General features: G+C 40.2%; 1 protein-coding gene across 1 annotated transcript; it reads left to right on the plus strand.

The window, feature by feature from the left end:
- The first annotated feature begins 1,029 nt into the window (after positions 1-1,029).
- alp3 (alkaline phosphatase 3) lies at positions 1,030-16,682 on the plus strand. The gene is made up of 11 exons (XM_088300512.1): positions 1,030-1,099; positions 4,288-4,404; positions 4,704-4,819; positions 5,458-5,632; positions 7,145-7,317; positions 7,387-7,527; positions 8,623-8,692; positions 10,701-10,835; positions 12,230-12,421; positions 15,889-16,005; positions 16,363-16,682. The coding sequence occupies exons 1-11, from the start codon at positions 1,030-1,032 to the stop codon at positions 16,680-16,682; spliced, it is 1,626 nt and encodes a 541-aa protein (XP_088156638.1).
- Positions 16,683-23,210: the final 6,528 nt, after the last annotated feature.

Below are 23,210 nucleotides of genomic sequence, written 5' to 3' on the forward strand. Positions count from 1 at the left end.
TTTAATCCATTCTTCAAATCAACGAGTGTCCCGTCACCAGTGGCCTGTTCTATTTAAAAGGCTAATCAGTAAGTATATTGTGAACACGAGGCCATCAAATTAGTGCTGATAAATGTTCCATTATCTGTGTGACATCAGGTACTTGTTGAATATGCAATGTGATAACAAATTTGCATTTGTGCGACTGTCCACATAAATAATGAACACATTTTGGACAAGGAAAAGACAAAAAAGAAGTATAAATACAATGTTCTCATTATGCCAAAATATTTATTGTAAAAATAATACCCTCGGGTAAAAAATAATATGCTAAAATTAAATAAAAATAAAAACATTATTTCGCTTTCAATGACACTGTCAAAGAGGCATTAATCTAATAATATGTTTAAATTGCCATTTGAAGCATTCTAAAGCTGCATTGCATATTGAGAGCTGTTACTACACTATTAAGAACTCCATGCCAATAATGATCATTCAAGTAATAATGTTAATAAAAGATTTCTTCGTGAGGACAAGCCTTTCCAAGAATGAATGAATGCATTTTTCTGAATGCATATCTTTCCTATGGAGCTGTTGTGTTGGATTCCTTTATACTGTATTGTGCTGACATCATTTCTAAGAGCAAAAGGACCTTCTGCCACTTACATAATAAGAAACCGTGTTATCAGTCAATACCTAACTGATCGGAATAGATGAATCTTACACATGCACAAGAGATGCACGTATACATGAACACACGCAAGCAAACATTTATCATTATCACAGCATAAAAAGATTGCTTTTTGCCGATAAGTTAAAACTTAAAAGGTCAGCTAGCTATGAAAACACAAGCACTTGTTTTCAGCTGCCAAGACAACAACGAGACTGCACCCTGGACTCTGGTGTCATAAATGAATAAGAGGCCCAACGGTCATTTATGTCATGCTGTTAAAAATGACATCACAAGTATGAGCCACTTTAAGCAATATTTGTACCCGAAGGTGATCTTTGAGAAGCTTAGAGGATCAATCCTCCGGCTACAGCAAAGCCATGAAGCCTTCAAAAGTGTCTATGTTGGCACTTTTCCTACTTGTGGTCTTTGGAACAACTGCAGCCAAAGGTAAGCCTTTAAAGCTTTTGGACCCCCCCTCAAAAGTAACTCAAGATAAAATCTCAAAGCTTTCAATATAGAAAAGAAGAGAAATTATCATACAGAATGCTTCATTGCTGCACATTTCAAGCACACTTGAATATCTATCATTGACAGATATTTCACCGGCTTTTATTCACGAATATGCAACTACAGCATGTTTTAGCGCATTACACAAAAAATGTACTATAGTAATAGAAGGTGTCGGTGGCATCAAATCATTCAATTATTATTTATATTACACCATATGGAAAGCGCTTTGTTAAAGCTTCAGCTGTTGTGAAATGAGCTATATAAATAAAGTTATATTGTATTGTATTGATGTTGAGTTGACATGAGATGGCGACTGGGCAAGTCAAATCCCATGAAAAGTGAATTTAGAGTGATACATGTTTGAAGAAGATTGAGAGCTACTGTATGTCACTGACTTGACAGTCATTCTGCGGAATGGCGCTTCATTCTTTTGAGGCCACCTTAGGGCACCTCATTTCAAGGTTGTAATAGTTAATTAAAAGTGACGAAATAACTCAAACTAAAATCTAAAAAAAGCATTGTAGTTAACAAATAAAAATGTTAATCCTCATACAAATTCAAAAACTTACTGAAACTTGCAGTTATTAATTGAACTAAAAACAATTTGCAATTATATCGGTTCCCACTTGGTGACGGTGTCAATGTGCGCCCTGCAATTGGCTGGCGATCTGTTCAGGGTGTAGTGCGCCTTTCACCCATGGTCAGCTGGGATAGGCTCCAGCACCCCCGCAACCCTGTACAGGATAAGCGGTGTGGATAATGACTCACAATTTGCAATTATTGTGAAAATGTTCTTTGTTTTCATCTTCTTTGGGTTCATTTTTAAATAAAATTAGAATTTATTTCAGTATTGCTCTTTGTCTGTACAGAAGTAGAAATGTCAAACAGTCATTTGAGAATTTCTGTCTTCTTTGCTTTATTGCAAAATACTTTGTGACCTTTACACTCTATGAATTTACATTAAACCAATACTAAATAGAATAAAAATTAAAACAAAACACAAGAAAATTAAGAACTGATAAAACCTGACAAACCTGCTCGAAAAATGAATTAAAAATATATGAATACAAAAATATGGCATAACAAATGAATAAATAAATAAAAACTATTGTGAAAAATACAAAACTATTTTAACTTCTTGTCAACCATGAGTGTGTGCAGGACACAGGGATGCTGGCAAAAAAGGTCTGAATTGCGTTAACGTGTGGACTGAGGCACCTGGATGGCATGGCAGTTCTTGCAATGAGCCAGTGAGATATATTCCAGTCACTGAAGGCTTTAAGTGGATATATTTTCATTGCTGAAACATTTAGCCCTTTGTGCGCAGCCCCCATTTTTCCCTGTTCTCCGAGAGAATTACAGTTGACTGCTGTTTGTTGAGTGCATTCTGTGATCATGCACACAGAGTTCAAGAAAGGCGAAAATTACTTAATTAATTACTTCAAATGAATATTCTTTTTTTTTTTTTTTAAATAATTTTTAAGCCGTATTTTATATATATATTTTTTTTATTTTTCAAATTCGCAGGATTCTTCACAACACTCTTATAGACATTTATTTTTTATATTCACTTTACGGGGACTTGCATGCCATGCTCAATTTTTCATTTTCTGAAAAAAATAAATAAATAATGAAGCTTTATATTATCATTTTTCATTACAGCTTGATATATTTTGCTTTGACAAAGGTCTTGCTTACCATATTTGTCCTACTGCACATCCTCGTGAGCAAGGCCTGGACAAAGAGCAGTCCTTGAGGTCGATTACATCCGCTATGGCAGCCATCACCAAATGGCGGACCGCGGTCCGGATTCGGACCGCGAGATGATTCGGACCGGACCCATGGCCAATCTATGATGATTTTTTTTCAGGGCGCATTCGCAAACGTTGGCGCTGCAATTCTAGTTAATACGGAAAAGGCATCACTGATTTGAGCCAATCAAATCTTTTGTTTCCGATCCACTGCCAATTGCGCAGCAGACCGGAAGAGAATGCTGCTGACAGTATGCCTTGCTACAAAGGTAGCGAGGTCGATGCGTCTTGTTTTAAATGAATGGACGGAGAAATTTAGTTTCGTTCTGGCTGCAGCCAATTCAAAACCAGTGTGCATCATATGCTCCGAAACCGTCGCAACATTGCGAAGCGCCACTACGGAACAAAGCACCGCCCTTTTGTGCAAAGTTATCCGCTGAAGTTTGAGGTGAGCGCACGTAAAAATATCGAATTTCGAGTGCAGTATAACAGATGTTTACATTTTCGTTTACATCCCAGCGGCATGCAAACGAATATTCAGTCAAAGTATCATGGATTTTGGGGAAACATAAAAAAACGTTCAAGTGATGGGGAAGTTGTGAAGGAGTGCTTAAATGCGGTTGCACAAACATTATTTAAAGGAAAACACAAAGCCCAGATGTGTGAAATAATCGACCAAATCCCAATGGCCCTGACTCCGTTCCAACCCAGATTTAAGTCACTGGCAGGGCAGTCACAAACTCATTTTTCTTAGTTAAAAAAAATTTCAAAAGAAAAGGTGGTGTCAAAGCTCATTTTGAATTAGTTCTTCATGAGGACAGCCATTTTTATTGATTGTGTAGTGAACATGTTGACCTGTTTTCCTTTGATAATTAGGCTTTCCGTTTTTTTTTTTAGGCTGATAACTCTTTGATTTAAGAAAAGAAAAAGGTAAAAGATGTTAACTCAATGCTTAGCGCTTGATATATTTATGCAGGAGATATTTTACTGTTTTTTTCTGGAAGTGGCACCCTTAAATTCCTGGAGCCACATTTTCTTGAATGTGAAATAAACGCCTTATATTTGTTTGACTGGCAAAGGTGTTTAATGGAAACATTGCTAAATATTTTGTGTATAAGTGCGCTCTGTTGGAAATGACTAAATATTGATACTATATAAAAATGTGAACATAGGCTAGACATTTCGGGAAGTTGGACTTTGGTTCGGACCTTTTAATTGGAAGAAATTTTCGTCGTGGACCTCTGTGACTTTTAATTGAATACCTCTGCGCTATGGGATTCTCCTAAAAGGAGAATGGCTTTCAGGCTGCAATTTGAATGAAAGAGCTGCAATTTATGACTGAAACTAATCTAGTTGACTCATTTCACCAAACAGTCGAAGAGGAGAATCCAGAGTTTTGGAGATCACAAGCAAGGAACACTTTGCAAAAAGCTTTAAACAGGAAGCAGAACAACAATGTGGCCAAAAACATCCTATTTTTCCTCGGAGACGGTGAGTTCGAATGCTCAGAATGACAAAAGTCTACAAAAAATGTGAACCATTACAGTATGTTGTACAAACCACTTTCTGAATGTTCAGTTCATTTAAATTGCACTTGGACACATTAATCCAGTGAGATGATGTGTCCAAAATTCTTAGATTTAAATTGAAAAGTCCAAATCACGTAGAAATAAAATGAAATGGATTGTTATTCTTATTTTATTTATTTATTTACTTTTTGTGAGTGTAGTAGTACAAATATGTTGCCATTAGAAAATGACATAAATAGCACATGCGCATGTTCCCATTAGGTATGGGAATCACAACCTACACAGCAGCTCGTATCCTCAAAGGACAACTACAGAACCAAACAGGAGAGGAAACTGTGATGACCATGGACACCTTCCCCCATGTCGGCTTGGCTAAGGTAACACACCCACAGATATCAAATGAATTTGATTCATACAATGTATACTATAATCCTGTTTTTTTCTCTTAGGGTCCTGTACAGCATATTACTTTATTAAGCCTCCAAGGTGCAATTGATTATGAATATGATACATTTCAAGGCCTCAAACTAATTAATCGCAAAAGAATTCTGATATTAACTGCGATTAATCACATTTTTTAAATACTATTTTTTGTGAAGCTTTTAACAGGTATTTACTTGAATAATATCTTGTAATTAATGTAAAATCACCAAATATCAAGTGTATTTTAAATCAAAGACTGTTCTAATAGCTTTATTTGATTCCTGAATACGATCTAAATGGTGTATCTTTACAGGTATTTTCGTGAGAAACAATTCTCAAAACATATACATTTAGTTCTGCCCACAAGCACTACACTGCAGCAGTGTTGGTTTGATAATGGATGAATGGCTCATGTGTCTGACTTCCTGTTGCACAGAGTTGGCTTGCCATTCAAGTACAATGTGACAGCCCTCAAACCCCAGCATAACTCACCTCAACCAAGATCATGTTGCGTTTTCCTTGTCCGATGTGCAGTATGCCCACATTGGCTGTCAGTATGTTCGATTCAAATTGTTTCTTGTGCTTTGTGCAGACCTACAGTGTGGACTTCCAGATTGCAGATAGCGCTGCCACAGCCACTGCTTATCTGTGTGGGGTAAAAACCAACCTGAACACCATCGGCGTCAGCGCAGCGGCTCGAAATGGCATTTGTAAGAGTCAGAAGGGCAATGAAGTCACATCCATCTTGAAGTGGGCCAAAGATGCAGGTGAGGAGACGAAGACAATGATGGCTGTAATAGATGTAAATTTATGCTTAAGTAATTGTTGTTGGGTTTACAGGTCCCTGTGCAAAATAGTGTGCTACACAAAAAAAAAAAAAACGCCTTGGTTCTTATCGTGTTACCATGCGATCAGCAGCCATACTTATCTTAGCACATACACACACGCATGCATGTGCACACACACCCACGCACACACACGCACGCACACACATGCACAATCCTAGCACAGCACAGCTGTAATTTATCCATCCATGCATCCATCTTCTGGACCGCTTCTCCTCACTAGGGTCGCGGGGGGTGCTGGAGCCTATCCCAGCTATCTTCGGGCAGTATGCGGGGGACACCCTGAACTGGTTGCCAGCCAATTGCAGGGCACACAGAGACGAACAACCATCCGCGCTCACACTCATACCTCGGGGCAATTTAGAGTGTTCAATCGGCCTGCCATGCATGGTTTTGGAATGTGGGAGGAAACCGGAGAAACCCACGCAGGCACGGGGAGGACATGCAACCTCCACACAGGATGGCCGGAGCCGGGATTGAACCCACGACCGATGCTGTCTCTCACAGTGAGGCCATCATGCTAACCAGTCGGCCCACCGTGCCGCCCAGCTGTAATTTACAATATTCATAATAAATTAATATTTATTGTGCCATTTATCAGAAGCAAATCTAATGTCCTGTATGAAAGCACATTCACTGGCCACAACATTGCGTAAAATCTAGTTTAGCTTTCAAGGAAACTACATTTCGAACAATAACATTGACCTTTAACTTCTCCAGAGTCAAAATCACATGAACCATAAAATTTGAACTAGAACCATTTCCCCCCGCCTTAACTGGTCCTGCTCATTTGGGGATTTTGCCATGAGTGTCACATTTTCAGCTTTTCTTCGTTTACTGTTTGTAATTTTTTTAAATGACTCCATGTTGTAGTGTTAGCTGTTAATATTTGGAAATCAAATCGGCGCACATTGAAGCATTTGGATTCAAAGCCTCTCTGTTTTGTTATTTATATGTTGGAAAAGTGGATGACTGGTTAGCACGAGGGCCTCACAGTGCAGAGGTTGTGGGTTCGATTCCGGCTCCGGCCTTCCTGTGTGGAGTTGGCATGTTCTCCCAGTGGCAGTGTGGGTTTTCTCCGGGTACTCCGGTTTCCTCCCACATTCCAAAAAAAACAACATGCATGGCAGGTTGATTGAACCCTCTAAATTGCCCCTAGGTGTGAGTGTGAGCGCGGATGGTTATCCGTCTACATGTGCCCTGCGATTGGCTGGCAACCAGTTCAGGCTGTCCCCCGCCTGCTACCCGAAGATAGCTGGGATAGGCTCCAGCACCCTCCGTGACCCTTGTGAGGAGAAGCGGTAAAAATAAACATGTTAACATACAATGGGAATCGCCATAGATGGGCTAACATAAATTAGCATTGCTATTGTGGTTTAAGGCATCAAACAATGGTAGCAGGGGTAGACAGTAACTACTATCAAATATTTTAAGGCAAGTCTGTCGGCATTGTGACAACCACTCGGGTCCAACATGCCACGCCGGCCACCAGCTACGCCCACAGTGCCAGCAGGAAGTGGTACAGCGACGCCGACATGCCCGCCGGTGCCAAGAGGGACGGTTGCACTGACATTGCATCTCAGCTGCTCAATAACACCGACATAGATGTGAGACTATGATTCATAATTTTATTCGGTTACATAATATGTCGCTGAATGGAACGTACATGCTTGCAGGTGATCATTGGTGGTGGGAGAAAGTACATGACCCCCAAGGGTACCAAGGACCCCGAATACACCTGGGACTACTTATCCAGGGGTAAAAGACAAGACAAACGCAACCTCATCAGTGAATGGCAAAACCAGAAAATGGGCAAGGTAAATCATCAATTGATATCTGACTAATGCCAAAATATCGATACCTCCGATACCAGATAGTTATGCTCTAAAATCGATTCTTAAGTCAAAACATCGCTACTTTTGATACATCACTCATTCGAAGTTATGTTTAACAGTCAAATCGAAAGTAAAAGTTAATCTTAAGTAATTAACATAAACCGAATGAGAATTCTAATGACAGGAACAGAGCGGGAAGTAACAAAATTATAAATTGTCGAAATGATACACAGTTGGTGGCAACTGCTCTCTCCCTCCACTTGATTAAGTGTGGTAAGTCGTGTTGTTCAGTAAATCAGTCACACAATGGCAGAGTGTTTGTTGTGGGAACACAATAATCTTCAGGTGAAACCACAAATCAGACGAGGAGGATTTTATGATGAGGCGGACAGAAAATGAGATTGCTATGTTGTTCCTTTGCTGCAGCGGGCAGGCAAGATCCAGATACAGATGAAAGCAAAGTGGTGATTTGCTGTTGGTCAAATTAATAAATACGGTTACGAAATAAGTTTCAAAGGAAAAACAACAAATATTGAAAGAGTTTATCTCGGAGTAATGAAATGGCAGATAATCTTACATAGCAGGCAAAAAAAGGGGGGGGGGGAACCCCAAGATTTTTGCATTTAAGGTTTTGTAAAGAACTGATCAAGTGTCATTAAATCATACAGAGCAACTGCGATAAAAAAAAGCCATGGGAAAAAATGTATACTAGGAAATATGTATTTAAAAATAATATTTTGTGTATTAAATTCAAATACTATTATTTACAACCAGACTAATTGTTTTAATTGTTTAATTAAATGTTTTAGAATGACAATATTGAAAAACCTGTGAAATAATTGTGGTATTTATTTATTTCATGATATATTTACTGGCATTCTTAGCATATTTCACTTTCACTTCATTTTCTTTCATTCATATAATGTGCAGTATGTCCTCGTTTTGAAACAAATTAGCACACCTCACATCGATTACAAATTTTGTTTTTAATTGACAACAGAGGTTATGTGACTGAATTTGAATCAAGCAGTAAAGAATTATTTGTTGTGTATTTGTGTGTGTGTTTTAATGTCATAGGTAGCCCATTATGTATGGAATAAAAACGATTTTGATGCTGTTGACCCAGAAACCACAGATTACCTCATGGGTGAGTGTTTCTGTTTACAATATTTTATTTTGTAGTCTCTTTGACGTTTTTTTTTTTAAAATAAAGAGAACAGACTACCTGAACAAAATAACAAATTCTCTCTTAACTTTAGCTAAAGTTTTTGAAGCATGTTTTAGTATCACACTCCGTATCCTGCATAATCATTCTAAAGACTCTAATGTAGGTTGTATGATATCACACCAGAGACAAATGGAAATTCCTTTGCTGCATGGCTCATTTGCATAAGACACATGACTTATCTGCAAGACAGTATTGAGAATGAAAGAGTCCATGAATAATGAACAGAAAAATCTAATTAATAGAATAAAAGAAAAAAAAAATTAACACTGGAAAAAAATGTAATATTAAATGAAAGGACTGACTACACTTTTACAAGAGTATAGTTGTGAAGTAACTGATGGTCTATCGATAAATGTCAGGTTTAAAACGGCCCTGACGCCTTTTTTACACTGGGAATTATTTAAATAATGATGGCTGAATGTCCAAAGTCAATCAAGCAAAGTTTTATTTTCCAATTTGCGAGTTGGTGAGAGAGAGAGAGCCGGAGGCCGAACAGGCCTGTTCGGCCTCCCACACTCCCTTCATCTGACCCCCTCCTCTGACTCTCCTCCGGACATAAAGAGACAAAGAGGGGGGCTGTCTTCTGGAATTCTAGCAGGCAGGCAGGAAACAACCAATCACAACAGTCAGTTTAAAACTTCAGCTCGAAGATTCAGAAACTTGAAACCGAATGTGTGTGTGTGTGTGTGTGTTCAAGCTGTGCTCATGTGTGCTAAATGAGTGTCTGTGTGTATACAGTTATTAGTGATACAAATAGTGTATGAAACATGATTATGAATACACAAAATTGGTGACATATCCTAACAGTACCTACACCTGACTTTGGTGCAGGCAGCACAGATTCACTTGACATGGTTGTTTGTGTCTATTTGTGCCCTGTGACTGAATTGTGACCCCGTTCAGGGTGGAGTCTGCCTTTCACCTTAAGTCAGCTAGGATGGGCTCCAGCACACTCACAACACTAAACAGGATAAACACCACTGAAAATGGATGGATGGAATCTTAATAGTATATAAAAAGAATGATCTTGTCAAATTATACTTTAGCATAAGTTTGACGAACGATTTATTCCAGTCATATTTTGGCTCATTGGCAACATCATCCTGACCATAAAATGTGGAGTTTTTTTTTCCTTTTAGGATTATTAGTCTATTTGGGAGAAATGAACAGCAAAATTGAATACAGCTCAGTTTGAGTGAATGGATTAAGCGGTTAAGTCAAAGAAAGTTGGAGTGAGACAAAGGGTAGACAAGGTCTGAGGTGAGAAGACCAATGGGGAACGTGTCCCTCTTGGCCTAGGTTTGCTCTCACTGAGTGTTCTCTACATTGAGCCACCATCAACGGAAAGAAATATTTCTCTCTCTCTTTTTTTAATGGTCTCACAGCTTGTTGTTGATCGGTGCCAAAGACAGGAGACAGGTCTATACTAGTGATGGGAAAATGAGGCTTCAAATTTGCTTCATGAACCAGTTGTTGTATTTTTTAGTCCTCTAGATGGCACTCTTGGTTCAAATAAAGGGTCTAAAAAATGGCAAGTCAGTGTGCTTTCAGCCCAATGTTGAACAGAGACTGCCTTCTACAGGAGTCCAAAAGTACTACAACTGGTTCATGGGCAGATTTGAAGCTTCATTTAACCATCACTAGTCCATACAATATTGAGAACCAAGGGATGTCACACAGATGAATGATCCAAAAATAGCTCCATTTAGACTTGTTATTACTCAGTGACATCCTGAAAAGTTGTGGCATCATGTGTGAGTTTGAAAGTGTGAGGGAGGTAAATTGAGCCATGCTGGCTGCTCACTCGTTTGGCCTCCTGTTGGGTGAGAGAGAAGGAGCGACTGATTTTTCGCTGTACTTCAATTACAGGTTGTTGCTGCCACCATTGACTGCATTTTCCTGTTGGTCTGCTTCTCTTCTCCCGCAGCTCTCTTTGAACCAGGTGATCTGCGATACGAAGCCGAGAGGGACCCCAACATGGACCCATCCATTGTTGAAACCACGGAAAAAGCCATCCGCATCCTCAGGAAAAACCCGAAAGGCTTTTTCCTTTTAGTGGAAGGTGAGAACAAGCAGTCCACGTGCCCTTTGATTCATCCCACCATTTAATCAGGCAGGCAGAGTTCACCTCATGTAATCCTCAAGAAGGTGCGTTGCTAAAAATAGGAAATAGCATATGTTTGCACATGCTGGATCAATCCAATCATTGATCTTATAATGGTCACGAAGGGCCTCACTGTAATGGCTTTTTTCCTCAAACATCAATAAGGCTTTGCATAAATAAATGAGACACACTGTCACCGATTTAAGAGTTGAAGGTGGTCTTTGTTTTTGTACACAACCTCTTTAAATCCGCAATATTAAAGTCTGACAGTGGAGGGTCCAGTTAATTGCAAATACATTTGTGTTCATCTCAATGAATTTGTTGTGCCGTGTGACAGTGTGTGCAGTGTGTACAGTATGTGTTCTGATTGACTGCGTGTTCCCTGCGGAAGCTTCCCCAAGCCTCCTCATTGCACAGACTTCTTGGTCCGACTCACTTTCTTGAAAATAACAAGAGCATTGATAAATAGAAGTGACCATTTGCAGTAGTTAAGTTGTTTTGCTCCTCCTTCTAATGTGAATTAGGGATAGGAGAGTAAAATTGACATTAAAAAAAAAAAAATCACCTTTAATTGACTTGCTAAATTGTATATCCACACCTTCGCTGGCTTGTCCAGTTAGTGTTTGAAAGGAAAACGTGTGTATTTTAGCAAGTAAATTAAAGGTGATATTTAAAATGTGTATTTTCTTTTTAAAATACATATACATGTTATGCACAAAAGCGTGTCACTGTTGTATGATTGCCATGTGTTCTGAGGCCAAGAAATGCAAATCAGACCCGTGTAGCATACAAGCAAAAACATTGGAATTGATCTGTAATGTCAACCCAGCCGAGTGGAAAACGCCTTCGGTCGGCTGGAGTGCCAAACATGGTTTTTCGAATTCCCAAAGACAGTGAACTAGACTTGCCCCAGTTTGTATGCCGAGTGCACTGGCGCCAAGTGTTCCGAAATAAAGTGTGATTCATTCACGCTTGAACAACGTGGGGAAAAGTGGTTGAACACTGAATTTCTGGATTTGAATCTCAGCTCTTGTCTTACTGAGAGCAGTTTTGCTCGTTTATGTTCTTGAGGGGGTTCTTTCGCTTCCCTCCACATTCTCCTAACATTCTTCTCACACTTATTAAGCGTCCAAAAGTGTTGTCATGAATTGGCTCGTGACCAGTCTAGGGTGTCCATCACCTCTCAAACCTGAATCAATGAGGAGACGCAGTAGAAAATGATATTTAACCTTCCTTGAACAACAATACTTGTCTTCTTTAGTATTCTGCTCGCTGTGGACGATTTTTTTGTTGTTGTTGTTTTTTGTAATTATGAGAGAATCAAGTTGACCTTTAACGCTGCCTGTTCTCAGGAGGCCGCATTGACCAGGCGCATCACGATGGCCGAGCATCCATGGCGCTTCACGAGACGGTCGCGTTTGACTACGCCATTGCCAAGGGCCTGGAACTCACCAACGAGGAGGAAACGCTCACTATCGTGATGGCTGACCATTCGCATCCATTTACCTTCAACGGATACCCGTTTCGAGGGCAAAGCATTCTGGGTAATTTTTCACCTTGGCAATTAAGAGAGTAATTGCTCATCATTGGTCAAATGAGAAGGAATCCACGAGATGAATAATGTTGTCCATATGGGGAGCAGGGAACTTCATGGATGGGATTCCGAACAGGGGGCACAACGCCCCACCAAGCATTTTATACTGACAATAGCGTAAGGTGACATTTGGAAATCATTGTGCATGTGTGTGTGTGTGTGTGTGTGTGCGCGTGCGTGTGTAATGGCACTCACTGCTTTGCCTGCTGGTGATTCTCTGCCACCAATCGCTTGACATTTCCTCTGCTTTGTACACCCTTCAATTACAACCCCTTGCCGGCAGCCTTTCTATTTGAGTTCTCTTCTCTTTTTGCCACTTTTCTGTGCCCATCATTGTTGATGGCTGTCTTTCTTTTACATCACTCCATCACCCCTCGTCACGTTTATCTCCTCCCGGCACTTCTGTGCTAGCGAGCTCCCCCTATGCTGTCAAAGCTCTCTTTTCTCTCGTTTACATCACGGTTTCAAATCTGTCATGGATGCAATGCTTTTTCAGTTAGAAAAGAGATTATTTGTTAAATATTATACCGGGACTTCTAAAGGTGAATAATTTTCTTTACTTGACAAGTACAGCTTCAAGCAATCATGTCACCCATCCGTTCTGCGTAAAGTGGATTGATGTTTGCTGCGGGTGAAATAAATTATAAATCATAAATTACAGCAGCTAAACTAATTAGACACAGATGGTCCCTCCGTTGGTGTCGTGATTTTTGTTTTGGTTCATTCTTCTGAACAAAGACAAAAAAAAAATGATGGGGAATGAGGCCCAGAGTTTCAAAAGGGTCCTTAGTTAGTTCTTTGACCTAATATTTGTGCAACCAAACCGTACCCAACACCTCTGACAAGGGTCCTCAATCCCCTTCCTGTTGAATCAGGTGTGTTGCAGCAGGGAGAGATTCAAAACAGGTAGGACACCGGCCCTCATGCAACACGATTGAAGAGCCCGGACCTACCATGAACGCGGCTTAGTCCTTCTTTTACCACACAAATGTTGCTGACTGACTGAAAGCTAGCAATGCTGGAAGTCAGACAGTTGCCACAGAGCAAACCGTTGTTACAGTTCTACGAACATGCTAAAAGAAGATGGTCTATCAAAAGGGAAAATTTGCCTTATAGGTATAGAATTGCTTTTGTTACGACAAAGTAAAAAGCTTTGTTTTTCAATCTGTCATGTTCCTTTCCGCATTGCAATTCTATGAAGTCATACATCATCATCATCAGCGCTCTGAAGCTTATATCGCTTGCTGTTTGTGTTGCGCTCTTTGTACTCGCTCTTTCCTCCTCTGTTCCTATTTCACCCTCCTCCTCCTCTTCCTCCTAATCATCCTCCTCCTCCCAGTGGTGCCGCAGTGATTAATGTGCTTGTGAAACGCTGAGCTCTTCATCAACAAGGAGACTCGGCGGCCTAATGGCTCATCTGGAGAAAAAGACCATTTAACCCAGCAAGCTCGAGACCTCCGGCAGGACACCAGGGAACCAAAGACAGCACCTGTGTGTGTCAGTGGCGCCTCCAGAAATGTTTCATTGGGGTGGCCAGATGGGGACACTTAAAATCGTGCGGTGATACATAAAAACTAAAAGAGATCATTTCAGGATATCATTCAACTGCTGTAGTGGAAAACAAAAAAAAAAAAAAAAAAAAAGATTTAAGGATATGCCTGCTGATATATTTTGATTTATTGTGTGATATTTAAGGCGGCACAGTGGATGACTGGATAACACGTCAGCCTCACAGATTTTCGCCGGGTACTCCGGTTTTCTCCCATATTCCGAAGATATGCATGGTTGAACGCTCTAAGTTGTATCTCGCTTTGATTGTGAGCGTGCATGGTTGTTTGTCTATGCATGACCTGAGATTGGCTGACAATCAGTTCAAGGTTTATAGACGACCTCCTGAGCAAAGGCCTCCCTATATACTGACATTTCTAGTATTTCACTTAATTTGTGTACCGTCTTGTGCTTCTACCTTAAGCCTATCACGAGCAAAAGCCGCAACATGCATCCACCCCTACTATATGCAAAAAGTTCCACATTAAAGTGTACCTCCACCATTTCGAGGTACTGATAGGCAAAACTGTTATTTGACAAATACAGTGGCGGGCCGTGCATTTCACACGTAGGCCTTCAGTGAAGTCCATCTTAGTCCTACTTGAATAAATCCCCCTCATAATACCATCATTTATGACACCAGAGCTGGGCAAATAATATACAGAAACACACTTACGCAGTACTGAGTGAGTGTTGGACGACTTAGCTTCTCTTGAAAGGTCCGTCTTGTAAATGGCCTTGCAAGTGTATCTGCAATTAAATCCACACTTTTCCCTCCTTCGGCCATAGTGGATTAAAAAAACTAGAATATGTCTTAGATTTTTGAACGGTCGCCAGTTACTGACGGTGTGTTGATTCCGCATAGCGCTGCCCCTTCACGAGTGAGTATCCAATCACAAGACGCGTTCATCACCCTCAGGCCAGCGTGAGTCACTGTAACCGACTCGTGATCTGATTGGCTACCGCAACTGTCCATCAACTCTGAAAGTCCTTTGACGATGACGGAAGAGATGCCCGCACGATTGTATCTGAAGGCTTCGGAAAGAATTGTGCGCGCAACTGGTATTGTAAAACCTGCCTGGCAACACGAGCAAGCGGAATTCTGATTGGATAAAAATTCTCACCTAAAAATACAACGCTAGGATATAATATGACATCAATGTGAGGAATATTATAATTTTTTCTTGATTATATTAGGCCAGCAGAGAAGGCCTTGAAGGCCTTGACCGCCCACCACTGGATAAATATCTGGTGTTCCCCATCTTTGTGTCTAGTCTCGAATTCGCCAAAACAGCGCACCAACAATCTCTGTGCTTAATTTTAATGCAAGGCAATTATTAAGGAAGTGAAATGTGCAGTATATTCTGTCCAAAACTTGACCGAAAATACTGTTTTATACTACTAAATAGCTGTTTGTTATTCTTAACCAAGCATTAACTGTTAATTTACATGTGGGGATGAATTTTACGAGAAAAAAAATAATACAGTAAGATACTGTTCTGACATCAGAACTTTACAGCAGTCCATAGATTTATGCAGTTAAATGACTTTTATCTGTTCTTGTTAACTGATCAATTTAATTGTTAATTTACACGCTGTCACTGAGGTAAGATGATGAACAGCTTGCTTACCTGGCTGGCTGTCCATTTGGGATGAAATTCATACTGTAACCAACACTACGACAATCTATATTAGCCTGTAGGGTGGCCAGTAAATTTATAGGTGAGGCCGTGGCCACCCTCTGGTGGCGCCAGTCGCTCGTGTGAATGCGATTGTGTGTATGTATGCGTGTGTGTTTCAGAGAGGAGAGACACAATGGTAAGAAAAGCTGAATAACACTGAATGAGATGGTCATTTTGTTTTTTCCAGGGAAGTCGCCGTTGTGGGCCAAGGATATGTTGCCGTACACCACATTGATGTACGGAAATGGACCCGGACACAAAATCATCAACGGCACACGGCCCGACATTCGCAATGTCAACACAAGTAAGATAAAACTACACACAGTCAATTGTAATCGGTTATTGGGTGTGTTGCAGAAAATGATTTCATTTCACTTGATTGTTCCCCAAAAATATTTTGTTACGACAAATAACGTATTTTTGTTCATCTAACCATGCCAGTCACGTCACAAGCAGAACAACAGATTATTTGTCTGCTGCCATTTATGCAAATAATACCTTTTTGTTCAACTAAACATACCCAGATTTCAAACTCATTAAGCAAATTCATTATTTCTGTTGTATCAGTTTAAAAATCATTGGAACTGCTTCATGGAGTTCCAATGGGGAGCAGTTCTGCTTCTTGTGGACAGTCGCATAGTCACACCTTTTCTTCCCACAGAATCTAAAGACTATGTCCAGCTGTCAGCAGTGCCCACAGACTCAGCCACCCACAGTGGAGAGGATGTGGCCGTGCTGGCCCGTGGACCCATGGCTCACCTCTTCCATGGCGTCCAGGAGCAAAATTACATTGCCCACGCCATGGCCTATGCTGCCTGTGTGGGGACAGACCAGAGGCACTGTCGAGGGCAAACGACTCCAGCTTTGGTTCACACCACCTTCAATGTCGGTAATAACAGTGCTGGGGAAGCCCGAAGCTCGGCCGCATTGATCAGCATCCTCCTCATCGCTGCACTGCTGGCTCTTAATGTGCTGATGTAACAAAGTGCCACATTGGGTCATGGACGTTGAGTGGGCGGTTAAATGATGAACACTTGTGATGTGTCCTGCATTGACTGTGCCATATTGCATATAATATATATTAAATACTACCACTAAGGTATTGTCGAAAGAGTTTGAGTTTTATTTTTTCCTCCGGATTACTGGCCACTTTTTAAAATGATAGAAAATGCTAATTAGCTCTTCTGTACAGAGAAAGGTCTTAGTACCCTCTTTCTTTCACGGTAGTTGAATCTCAGATAGGTAAGGATCGGTTCCTGGTTATTATTCATTTCTTTTTCAATGACATTCGAAAATGTGAATTATTTCCTTGCCCCTAAAAAGCTTTGATAAAAGGCGCATTAGAAGTTGTAAATTGAATGAATGGAACGAGAAGGTCGTCCAAAACATGAAGGGCTATTGAGGCTGCTGTAGGTTTGATGACATTTCCATGAGAGACCGTTAATAATGCAAAATATTTAAAGACCACCTATTTTTATCTTTGGGAGACAGATTATGGTAATTATTGTGGACATCTGGTGGGGTTAAGGGTTTATTAAACCTGATTTCGATTTAGAGTGGAGCCTTAGGACATCATTTTGCTCCATATGACGGGTCTGCTCTCATCTTTGGCTCACAATCAGGACTCACAGATCTTTTATCAGACCGAGACTTCACAAGAATAGGAAGAAAAATGTTCACATTTTGCCGTAACTTACCTATTTTTGGCCACAAGCTTGTCATGAACCAGACCAATTACTCTTTATACATTTATCTTCATAAATAATGTAAGTAATGTAAATATATCAAAAGCATACAGACATCTTGGATTTCTTTGCAGCAAAACATCTCACCACTTTCGCAGACCAGGAGTGTTTGCAGCATTTACTGACAGGTCATGAAAAGTTAGCCTGGACATGCAGCCTCATCGCTTGTACCAACGATTGAGTCTGGTCACAATCGAATCCAGAACATTTCTGAGGCGAGGCAAACCTGAAAATCATGTAAACCAATCAGCGAAGAGCAAAGGTCAGGTAGAAAAAAAAAATCTTACTTTCAAATTACAGTGTTCCCTCACCTCTCCGCGCTTCACGCATTGTGGCTTCAGGACTTTGCAAGTTTTTCCAAAATATTCATTAAAAAAAAAAGGAATTAGCCGTAAATGCAGTCATATTGCAGAAGGATACGTTGTTTCAAAGAGATGCATGGCATGAGTGTCTTGCTCTGTGGCACCAATACTGCTGAAAGTTGCATACAGGTTTTGAAGAATAGAAATGCCAAGCCACATTCTGCATGTGAAACAAAAACATGGCTTCGTAAAAGAGTGTGAGTACGAGACGGGCCTGCCAGCAGTCCAGACCTGTCTATCATTGAAAATGTGTGGTGCGTTATGGCATGCGATTATTGATACCCTGAAATGTTGAGCAACTCAACTTGTACATCAAGCAAGAATGGGAAGGAATTCCTCCTACAAAGCTTCAGCAAGTATTGTCCGCATTTGCCAAATGCTTATTTAGTGTTGTTAAAAAAATGTGATGGAGCAGAGTGCTAAACATGCCCCAATATTGTCCCTGTAGTGTATTCAAGTTTGCAAATCATTATATTGTTTTATTTAATTTTAATTAATATCTTCGTCTAGAAGAAAGAATGTTTTTTTTTTAAAGACTTTTTTGTATAAAACTATAATATAGCTGATCTATCAAATGCATATCAACTGATTTTAGGTCTCTTTATGCCAAAATGGACACCACTTACCTAAGACCAAACAAAAACAAAACACCAACAAAAAAATCCCAAGCCAATAAAAACTTTATCAAACTGATATGTCATGTTCATAACTATAAGAAAAGAAAGTTCATATACTCCACTTGTATTATTTATTTCTGTCTTCAATGCCGTGGTCTCACAGAAAGAAGATGCCCATCAAAGTTCTTCTGCTGGCATCCTGCTTGTTCTACTCCAGTGTCTGTTGACTCCCATACAGGAACCTCTGGGGTGGCCGCACATCTCCTCGTGCTCCACGAGGCCGTGACTCTGCAACTGGTTCTGTGCAGCCTGTCAAAGCATCCTCTGCTTTGTCTTTTTCTGCACTTGTTTCTCTGCTTAACAGGTTGCCTCGCTCAGACCACCGTCTGCTGTTTGTATCCGATGGACTCGCATACAACGAATGAGTGATTTCATAAGGCATTAATAAAGATCTTCAATTCTGCTTTCTGAACACTAATAATGACAAAAAAACAAACGCCTAAAATATATTCACAGTATACCATTTATCTGCAAATTAATATCAAGATTTGGTAGATGCTCCTAAAAGTTCATATCTACACAAACATGACATTCTAATCATGTGATTATGATAAAACCATGCTTGACCATGATAAGCACACGGATAGATGCTGGCCTTTGTAATTCTTTTGCTCTCACTTCCTTTACTGCATACCACCATTCGGTGGCACCACAGCTCCAGACACTGAGTGGCTGCGATTTTAAAACATTATGAAATATTGAAGATGCACTGCGGGAGAACTTAGAATAGCCAATTACAATCTCTTGCAGAGGATTTATACGCACTCGTTCACTTCACCCTCAACTTTCTCACAACGCACTTAGTACACTCATAAGTAGGGAAAAATCTAAAAAATATATATATATATATATATACGGCTGCGGAGCCAAAGAATATTCTGTGGAGGCCAGATTGAGAGGTCATTTTGGGGAGGCACAAAAGCTTAACGTCTATATAATAGACGGCTAATAAAGCAAAAACAAAAAGGCACTGATAACCTAACTGTAATTGTTTACAATTCAAGCAGTAGTGAAGAGGAATGAAATTACAATATATTAAACCACTGCAAACATGATGTGCGGTGAAGTTCATGGCTGAGGCACATTAGAATCAGATTAATAAACTCACAGTATGCGCAAAATAGAGCATAGTATTTTCTATCAAGGGGATTTGCCATTAAAGGTGCCCCACCATCAAAATCAATTTCATCCTACTCTTTTTATGCATAACAGAGCAGACCCATCACCAAAGGCGCATCGTAGGGGATGTGCCCACCCACCAAGTTGCTTATGCCCGCACATTTGAGGCCCAGATTTCTAAAAATAAACTTTTTTCACTCTTATTATTTTATCATAGTAGCGATTTTCATGTTGTGGAATATTAATATTGAATTGCTTATCACTAAATATAAAGAAACCGTGATGTGATTTTGTTTGATTGATGGCCAGTCTTTTTTTGCAACAGCCAATCAAGGCCGTACGGAAAAAAGTGCTCAGTTTGCAGCGTATACGCGATGAATACGGAAATGTTTGCGTGTGAGAGTCCTGGATATTTTTCAAAGTGTTGCTTTGTGTAACGTGGCAAGACATGTCTGTAAAAAATGTATGTATTTGTTTTACGAGCTGAGTTGCAGCTTAAGGTAGCAGTCTAAAACTTGACATAAGCGTAAAAAAAAAAAAACAAGTCACTTAACAAGTCAAAAATCTACAACCACTTGTCCCCAAAATGTATGGGAACTTCTCCACTCATGGCCACATCAACCTCTAAAAATATTGTCCCAATATGTTGTATTTTATGGACAATGCTTTGCTCTGATTAAGTGACGTAAACTTTTATAAAGCAATATTTCTGGAAAGAAGCAGTTCCCTGGCACCTCTCCGGATGCTGCATAGCCTTCTGCCTGAGGGGACAGGATGGAAGAAGGTGCAGGTATCGGGTGGGTTGGGTGCTTGATGGTGCAGAAATCCCTCTTTCGGCATCTGCTGGTGAAGAGGACTGTGGACAATCTCCTGAGTAACTTTCCCTGGCCTTTGATGAAGCTTCCTTTTGGCAGTGCTGGTGCCTCGGACGCTCTCCATCACATTGGCTGTAAAAGCTCCATAAAACACATTCTATACCCAATGCAGCATGTCACAACTTCCAGTTAACTTACTTATCATCATCTGCTTATTCGCCTCTGGACATTGTGACTTTTACACACCCCACAGTCCCTCTGGTCATTATCGATCCATTCTGTAATCGGACCAGAGGAATCATGGGAAATGAAAATTTGCACCCTGTATGTGTGTACGTGTGTTTGCGTATTTGAAAGGCTTCGTTGGTACCTTGCAGCTGTTGACACATTTGAGACAAAAAGCTATTCACGAAGGAGGTGGCCAATGGAATGGTAAGACTTCAATTTAATGTGGCCAAGCCACCCGAGCTCTTCCCTCAAATCAACACCTGTCTATGAATGCAATTATGCATAATGGAGCTCTCTTGGTGGCCATATTGCCCTACACCTTTTCCCTTCGGTGGCTTAAGGGCCTCTTTTGCTTGCCCATTATAAACACACTGAAGTTAAAGCCTTTAACATTTAGAAATTAAATGTTGGATGCCACTGCCATCATAATACAGCAATGAACTCCTAGAGAACATTTGAAAACAACTTTACATTATATCAATCTGTATCTATTGAGACTTTAATGGGAAATGCCACATGAATATCAGCGGAATAGGATACAGCATATTGTTGTAAGTGCTCAATGGTGGAACAGGCCCGTCATTAAAGTCTTGCCTCAAGAGCCCATACAGGCCTTCATTTTATATTTTGGAAGCATCATAATTATTCTCTTTGTGGATGGATGTAAAAGATCTCTCAAAGGAACCCCTGGATTGGCTCTTTGGCACCAGATAATGGGCACTGTGGAGGAGAAGCACTGCAAGGCTATCTTTAGAGTCGTGGTGGGCGTGAAGCGAGCAAGAGAGAGGCGCAGGGAGAATGAAGATGTTTCTGAGTGGGCTTCACCTCACAATAGGCCCTTTTTTTATCCCTTTCATTCACTATTCACATACGACAAGAAGTGAAGTGCGCTGAAAATGCATGCGGCTTATTTCAGAAACACCAGCCAATACAGTGACACCTTGACTTACAAGTGACCCAACTTACAATTTTTTCAAGTTATGAGCTGTCGTTTTATCATTTTTTGTCGTGCCTTGTGAACTAGAATTTAGATTACAACAAACTACAGATATGCCACCATTTGAGTGAAGTAAAAAAAAATAAAAAATAACATTTAGCTAGCCTCTGCAGCAATTCTCCAAAACGTTTCAGTGGTGATACAAGAAGGTGTAAATTGTTGACTCAAATGAATTAATGACGTCAATTAATTTCAACCGGAATGTCACTTGTGGAGTACAATTTGGAAGCAGACAGGACACAGGAGTAGAAAAGTACTCATTCACAAAGAAGCAACAGAGAGCTGAGTTTCCTACAGATTGCCAAACATAAAAATATACAACAGAAAAGGACAGAGAAGAAACCTTGACGTTCTGACAATGTGTCAATCAGCAAATCAAGCTTAAATACTGAGACATCAGGCCACGTTCAATCCTAATGAGAAACAAAAAAACAAAACAAAAGTGACAACATAAGGAGCATCGAGACTGCAGAGCAACTGACAACATATAGTCACAAGGAGTCACAAAAGGGAAAATTAATTTGTTAAACAAACCAGGGGTGTCCTGATACAACAATTTCCACTTCAGATCAGATGCTGATATTGCGGCCTAGAGTAATGTCCAATTCCGATATCGCCCGATACGATATGAGCCGGGATGATACATGATGTAATTAATTTTTTTAGTATGATTTGTTAGAATCAAGTTACAATCAAGTTATAATGTTAAATCGAATAACAATAGTAAGCAACGGTAGGTATGAGAATATATGACCCATTTAATCCAAATGCATACAGTTACTTATTACATGTTAAAAAATACAGTTAGTAAAATAATCACAGTATCGTAATATTAATGGAACTTGAATACATTTAGGTGGACCACAGTGCAGAGGTCGAGGGCTCGATTCCGGCTCCGGCCTGCCAGTGTGGACTTTGCATGTTCTCCCCGTGCCTGTGTTTTTTTATTTATTTTTTTTTTTATGGCTGGTTAATGTGCATGGGTTTGGAATGCTGGAGGAAGCCTGAGTGCCCACAACCCAAATCCAAAGCCCCTGCCCTCCACCATTTATTTTATAAATATATATTTTTTATTATTTCTTCAGCCCCACCCCATGGCTCAGTCACGCTCCCTTTTATTCCCACTTGAGAGAAAAAAATGTATCTGTGCCTCAGTCGATCGAATATAAGCTGAAAGGGTTATGCTATTTTTTTTTTCCTGTTTATAGGTGTGTTTTAGACAAAGTCCCAACTTCATTGGAATTAGGCTTTGTGCAACGAAATGAAGTCACGTGCTTTGTCGGGGATAAATCAAGGTTTGTTTCTGTTGAGGATGGAGTCATGGTGTTGTCCCTTCATCGTGACAGGTGTAAATGAATGTTCCAAATTATGACACTGCACAACCTACGATAAAATGCTTTGTACGGGTGACGAGGAGAAATACAATGCCACTAGTTGCCAATTCGCTCCTCTTACTGTATGTCCTCCCCTCCCCGCAATGCTGGCTGACATGTAAGGTGACACCAGCCAATCACATCACATTGCGCTTCTTACCAAGAGAGCAAAACAGTGCAAGGAGGCGGTCAC

The sequence above is a fragment of the Idiotropiscis lumnitzeri genome, chromosome 7, assembly GCF_059441095.1.
Source record: "Idiotropiscis lumnitzeri isolate Australia: NSW breed Sydney's pygmy pipehorse chromosome 7, RoL_Ilum_1.0, whole genome shotgun sequence".
Taxonomy (NCBI): domain Eukaryota; kingdom Metazoa; phylum Chordata; class Actinopteri; order Syngnathiformes; family Syngnathidae; genus Idiotropiscis; species Idiotropiscis lumnitzeri.